The sequence below is a fragment of the Bison bison genome, unplaced genomic scaffold, assembly GCF_000754665.1.
Source record: "Bison bison bison isolate TAMUID 2011002044 unplaced genomic scaffold, Bison_UMD1.0 scf7180017864503, whole genome shotgun sequence".
In the NCBI taxonomy this organism is placed as follows: Eukaryota; Metazoa; Chordata; class Mammalia; order Artiodactyla; family Bovidae; genus Bison; species Bison bison.
Window position 1 is genome coordinate 1,805,785 of NW_011495061.1, and position 6,533 is coordinate 1,812,317.

The following is a 6,533-nucleotide window of genomic DNA, read 5'->3' on the forward strand; positions in this document are numbered from 1 at the left end:
TTCCCCAGGTGGAGCAGATACACGCCTGCTCCTCACAGGCAGGCTGCAGGCGCTGGTCCCGTCCCACCTTCTGTCCCGGGTCCCGGGGCCCCACATGGCCCGGCCCCGTGTCCCGACCCTCCGCTGCAGCCCGCGCGTCCCTGGGTGCCCCGGGCTCTGGCTGGAAGGGCCGGGGCCGGGGTCACCTCCTCCGGCAAGCTCGCCATGCCTGGCCCACGGGGGCTGGGTGGCTGGCTGCCGGCCACTCTTGGCGCACGTGACGACGGGGCATGTGATGTCTCTGAAACCTTCAAGCTGCCCCGGGGCTCAACTCCGCGTGTGGCATGGAGGAGCCCCCAGCAAACGCTGAGTGAGACCAAGCCCCACTCCTACTTGGCGCCCCCGGAAGAGGCCTCGAGCTGGTGTAATTCAGACACCGCAGCCTCAGGACAAACAGCCGCACCGCAGCTGGGAGCGGAAACGATCCCAGACGGGCTCAGGTTCTGCAGCAGCTGCCGGTGCCGAGTCCTGCCACATCCAGCAGCACCCAGCACAGACCTGCAGCGCCCTGCCCTGACACCCTGGCAGGGATGCGGTCTGCGGCTCCCAGTCGGCAGCCTTGAGCCCAGAGCTCTGGTGACCAACGCCCTGGCCACCCAGGCCCAGGTCAAGGTCAAGGCGCAGGCCGTCCCTCTGGCTCCTCCTGCTGACCCAGGGGCACCTCGCAGGGAAGTACAGCAACAGACACGGGGTCACTGCTTTACAGGAAGGACTAAGCCATGTTTTTAAAAACGAGGTTAGGGCTTCCTTGGTGGTCTGGTGGTAAAGAATCCGCCTGCCCGTGCAGGAGACCTGGGTTCGAGCCCTGACCCGGGAAGATCTCACGTGCCTCGGAGCAACAGGGCTCCAGAGCCGAACCTGCAGAGGCCCAGGCGCCCTGGAACCTGCGTTCAGTGACAGGACACGCCACCCGAACGAGCGCCTGCACTCCGCAACCGGAGAGCAGCCGCAACCAGAGAGACGTCCCTGCAGCTACAAGGACCCCGCGTGGCCACCACTACAGTTAATACAAAAAAGGAGCCAACGGTGATCCGAATTGGCTTAATTATTTTCATGAAAAGACATCAGAATATTTCACACCTTGAAAGAATGAGTTCTGCAGTATGCATGTTTTAGAAGAATTGTTTATTTTGAAATAATTTAAAACTTGAGGAAAGGTTATAAAAATACATTCCATCTGCATAAACCTCACCTGGACTCAGCAACGCAGACATTTCGCCTTGTCTGTGCTCTGCCCAGGCGCAGCGAGGGGGGGCAGGCGCTGTGCTTCAGGGGCAACCCGGGCATGCCCGTTGAGAGCGGGTCTGTCTTGAGTTCCCACCCAAGAACCCGCTCAGCAGGCGTGGCCGGCCAGCCCAGGCTCTGTCTGCTCACGTGGGGGCTTCAGAGTTATGTGGAGTTAGTGACACTCGGGGGAGCTGGCCTGCCCCCGGTGGGAACCTGAGGTGAGGAGCCAGGAGCACCCCCACACCGTGAGGCCCGGGTCAGCTGCCACCTTTCCCAGGACAGCGGCCTCCAGGACACTTCACGTATCAACACAGCATCAGGCACGTTTGATGGATGACTTCTGAATTTTTAACCAATATACAAAGATACAACCACCACCAGTCTCTCAGACTGCAGGCTTGAGCTCATCCCGTCTCTGAAGACACTGCACACCCACTCCCTCACAGCCTGGGCCTGCCCCGCCCGCCCCTCCCGGAGATATAAATACAGTTATCTGAAAATGGTTTAAAATACAAACACAACCCTGGAGCTAAATACACTAGCTTACACTACAGGGCTACAGCTGCCCTGCCTTCCTGGCGAGCTGTACAGGAGACGCCCTGCAGACAGGCCCCTCCCCTACATCCTGAGGGACCCCCGCCCCTGCAGGGCCTGGGTGCACAGCTCGGCGCGCTCCCGCAGGGCGCCAGCCTCCGGGGCGCCTCTCAGCAGGAAGTGGCTGATGAAGAGCTTCAGGCCCTCACGCAGCAGGCCCAGCGCCGGCTTGTCCGACACCCTGGGGAGGAAGGGACACGCATCAGTGACCAGCTGCCCTGGTGCTCCGTCGGGGGACCCCGGAGAGGGAGGCATGGCCAGTTCCCACTGAAGCAGAGCCCTCAGTGCAGAACGTACTCTACTGGTCACAAATCACCTTCAGCTCCCTATTAGGCAAGTCTCCCATCCCCCAATTAACATACAAGACATCATCCAAATTTAACTGAAAAGCTGCCCCTAAGTACAACATACAGCACAACAAGCTCGCTTTTCTAAGATAACGTGAGTGAAATGCTTTCTCTTTTCTCTTCCATGTTTTATCAAAACGCTGGGAACAAACCTTGCAAAAATCAAACCAAGGTCTTCAACTTCTGTCTCCATCAGCAGTATATGTAACACTTTCCGTAAGAAGTGGACTCTGGGTTTGTCCAGTTCACTGAATTCCACAACCTAATAGAGTCAGGATAAAAAACAGTAACGTTACACAGGTTTAGCCAACTTTTCAACGATTTCTAAGCACAGTCTGAGGGAATGCTACCCGCCCCCCACCCCCTTAACTAAGGTTGTCTCCAGTTTTATAAAGTGACCAGCTGAGGCCCTGCGCCCTCTCATCACGGCTGCAGGGTGTGCGCCTGCCGGCAAAGGGACTCAGCAGAGCTCAGTCAAGTTCAGGGGCAGAGGGGCGCCGAGTGAAGCAGGACTCCCTAGAACTGAGACAGGTGCGATCATCTCCATGCCTCAGAGAAGCTACCCCCTGACTAAGACCACACACACACACACACACACACACACACACACACACACACACACAATCTAGGTCCAGGAGGGATAAATTTGTGTATATAAAAATCACAGTACACTTATACAGCGGAAGGCTATACAACACGAATAAAATCTGAGAACAGAAGTGCGGAGATCAACGTGGATACATTTCAAGCTTATGCTGAATTAAAGTAAAGGACAGCGGCAGCCTGGTGACCCTGTGCCACCAATGGTACGGGGGAACAACGTGCAGACAGAGGCCCGGTCAGACCCCTGTGAGGGAAGGAGGGGCTGCCCTGGCTCAGGGGTGTCTCCAGGACCTACTGCAGCTGACGGACACGCCGTGCGCCGTCCCTTCTGAGCTCAAACTCCAGTAAACACAAGGCGAGACCCCCCAGCAACGAGAAAGCCAGAGAGGTCTGTGCCGTGGGCGTGCCCCGTGCCGGGGTGTGGGGCGAGGCGGTGGGCCCTCACGCTTGGTGCGCCACCCCAAAGGCACAGGAGGCTAGCTCGACAGGTGTGTGAGCAGCCCCTGCACTCGCGCCCCCAGCCCCACGAAGAGCAGCCAGCAGCTGTCACGGTGCCCTAAGCTACCGGCAACTTGACGCTGCCTGCTTGCCTGCCCGGATGATGACGTTTCCCAGGCGAGTCAGGATCCAAGGACGCGTGTGTTCCTAAGGCAACGAACACACCGGCCCTGGGCCCCGAGCTCGCCTCTGGACTGCACGTCCACTTACACGAGGACTTCTCCCCCTAAAACGCACTGCAGGACCACACGCGCCCAAGCGGGGAGGCTCCTGGCATGTGCAACCAGAATGCGGAGGCGACTGTGAAGTCAGACCAGGACTGTGACTGCACCGGGGGTCTGCCCCGGACCCCGCGGCTCAAGGCTCAGCTGTATGCTTTCAGCTTCAGTGCCCTGAGTTATTCCGTGCGCCTCACACACCTTTAAGAGGGAAAGTGGCAGTGACTTGGTCTTCAACAAGTGGGCCACCAGATGAACCAAATTAGCAAAACTAGTGGCTGGCAAATTTTCTAGGTCCCGAAATTTGTCCCATATGCTGAACTGGAACGTCATCTAACAGAATAATAAAAAGGGGGAAAAAAGTTAAAATCCCACAAATTATTAGAATAATCACTACAAACATAATCCAAAGGTATGACACTTAACCACTTAGATGTAATATCCTTAAGCTGAAGACTTCTTAGAAACTACACTGGCTTCGTTACACAGTAGTTTGAAACCGCTTCACAGTCATCTCTTTCGAGATGCTGTCCCTCAAATCAGAGAAACACTGGACCGCAGAGGCCTCGCCGGTCCACCAGGTCACGGCACCCTCATCTGTGACGTGGATCCGGGGGCGCCACGTGGATGCAGGGAGCCCACCCGCCGCGCTGAGCTCGGGGCCTGCAGTCAGACAGTGATGGCAGGCAGCCTCCCGGCCCCATCACCTGGAACCTCCTCTCGTAGGCACAGAACTTGCCGGCCAGGAAGGCGTAGAAAGGGTTGTAGGTCTTCTCCTGCAGGCAGCAGTCCACCAGCACGTGAACGATCTCTCTCTCCTGCTGATCCTTAAGCCCCAGCCTAGAGGGCAGAAGCAGCCAGCTCTGAACCTTCAACCTGCCCGAGGTCGGCAGCCCAAGGCAGACAGCTCTCCCAGAGGCACTCCCTGTCCAGCCGTCTGTCTGATGAGACGAGCCGAGCAGAGAAGGTGGGGGGCAGGACTGGACCCCCGGCTCCGGAAGCAGGGGACCCCGGGCCTACACGGGCCTGGGTTGGGGACTGAGCCACAGGACAGTGTCTTAGCCTCGGGCCGGCAGTGAGTCCCTGCCACTGTCCCCGCTGAGTCCTGTGTGGGCGGGTCTGGACACGGTGAGACCCGCCCCTTTAGTGCAGTGTGGAGTCTGCACAGTCCTGCAATGCCTACCCTCCATTTCTTTCTGAATTTGAAGCAAGTAAAGGAAAATTAATTAATACTAGACTTTTTAGATGTACTTTGTCAAAGTACACAGATGCTTTTAAATCTCATTACAACCAAGTACAGAAGCCACACAGGAGGTTTAACTTAGATGTAGTCAGAAAGACAACTTTTAACAGGAAGAGTTAAGCGACTCATGACAAGCAGCGGCCACTGGGAACCATCAGGTGGCCACCGGATCCCTCCAATCAACAGATCATAAGCTGTCTGCATCTGGAGCGACCAGCGGTCAGTCAGCAGGAGGGACGCTGGGGAGGCGGGTACCCAGCCCCTGACTCAGAGGCCAAGGAGGAGGCGCACACAGGGCTTACTTCAGGAGCTTCTCGAACGCATCCAGAAAGTCTTCGCTCGTCATCACTGTGCAGAATATGTTTCTCCTGACGTCGGTGTTCATTCTCTGCTTGCGGGCAAGCTCCAGGATCTTCGAGCTAACCTGCAAAGAGGGACGACAGGGCGTAGGTTGTACAGACGTGTCACTAAATTTCTCCTTTGGTTCAGTACAGTTAAGAAGTTTCTAAAAACTTATATGTGTAATCCTGCGGTTTGACGTCGAGGATAATTGTAAGTCACACGTGTAAGTGCTGAGTCTTTATTTCTGAGCACCACCCCTGCAACAGCAAGAGGCAGAGTAGACCCCCGGAGGAACCCGCCGCGTGTAGGCGGGCTCCCGTGTGAGAGAGGGGCGGGGTGGTCGAGCATCCCCTCACTCGTCTCTGCATCTAAGTCTCCCAGCTAACATTTTGATACTTTCAGAGGAAGTAACAGAAATGGAATTACATGAGATCACAAAACCACAGCAGCTTCCGTAATATCGTCAAATAACCCCAGGGACAGCCGCATGCGGGCTCGGTACCCCATGCACCGTCCCCGCGCACGGACTCGGTCCCCCACGCACCGTCCCCGCGAGAGGCTTCTGCGGGGCCTTCTGTGGACCGCCGTCCACCATCGGGGCGCCGCTCCAGGCGGACCCCACGATCCACCAGCGCCCAGTGCGCTCGGCGTTCAGGACGCTGTCCCAGGACACTCGGAGCTCGGGGTCTGTCCCTGCGCTGGCACCGCGCACCTGTAAGAGAGCAGCCGGCGCAGCGGCTCAGCACGCAAGCACCAGCCGGGATGCTCCCGCCTGGGCGAAGGTGCTGCTGGTGCAGGAACACTGAGCTGAGTCGCCGACAACCCGGACACTTAACCCCTGGGAGGGATGGCAGCGTCAGAGGAGACCTCCGAGTGTGAGCTTCCTGGGCCCATCCCCAGACGTGTTGTGGGAGGACAGTGATCCCACGGGGGTCCAGGGAGAGCCCACGCCGGCAGTGAGGACGCCGCCAACCAGCCTGTGATCCGTGGGACGCAGCGACGGGACCAAGGCCTGGGGCTGAGGGAGCTGCCAAAGGGGCCCACAGCGAGAAGTCCCAGGGAATTTCAACAGATGAACCCTCACTCCCAGGCTGACCTCGCTGGTCTGGGTGGGACCCTGGCCAGAGGACACGCCTGTGAGTCTCTGTGTGGCTGAGGGCTGAGCGCAGGGGCATCCACAGCTCACAAGGTGGGGGGGTCTCACCACAGAAACCTGCAGATTCCCCCCGACCTGGGGACCCCGGCGACTGGACGGGCACCTGACCTGTGGCTCCTCTATCTGTTGGAGAAGTCTCATGGGATAGTGCAGCCGGGGAGCATAGGAGCTGAAAGGAGGGCTCCCCAGGGAGAAGGGGGTGCTCCCCAGGGAGGAGAAGGAGGCCCTTAGGAAGGAGGGGGGGCTCAATGCTGAAGATTCTTTTA

At 58.0% G+C, this 6,533-nt stretch overlaps 1 protein-coding gene across 1 annotated transcript in view; it reads right to left on the bottom strand.

Annotated features, from left to right (window-relative positions):
* Nucleotides 1-1,143: 1,143 nt before the first annotated feature.
* NOM1 (nucleolar protein with MIF4G domain 1) overlaps nucleotides 1,144-6,533 on the bottom strand; it is a 44,275-nt gene continuing 38,885 nt past the window's right edge. The window contains exons 19-24 of the mRNA XM_010829356.1: nucleotides 5,656-5,824; nucleotides 5,072-5,193; nucleotides 4,234-4,366; nucleotides 3,728-3,859; nucleotides 2,360-2,469; nucleotides 1,144-2,041 (exon numbers count right to left, since the gene is read on the bottom strand). Of these exons, the coding sequence (XP_010827658.1) occupies nucleotides 1,885-2,041; nucleotides 2,360-2,469; nucleotides 3,728-3,859; nucleotides 4,234-4,366; nucleotides 5,072-5,193; nucleotides 5,656-5,824 (823 nt within the window). The 3' untranslated portion in view covers nucleotides 1,144-1,884. The remainder of the gene's footprint in view (nucleotides 2,042-2,359; nucleotides 2,470-3,727; nucleotides 3,860-4,233; nucleotides 4,367-5,071; nucleotides 5,194-5,655; nucleotides 5,825-6,533) is intronic.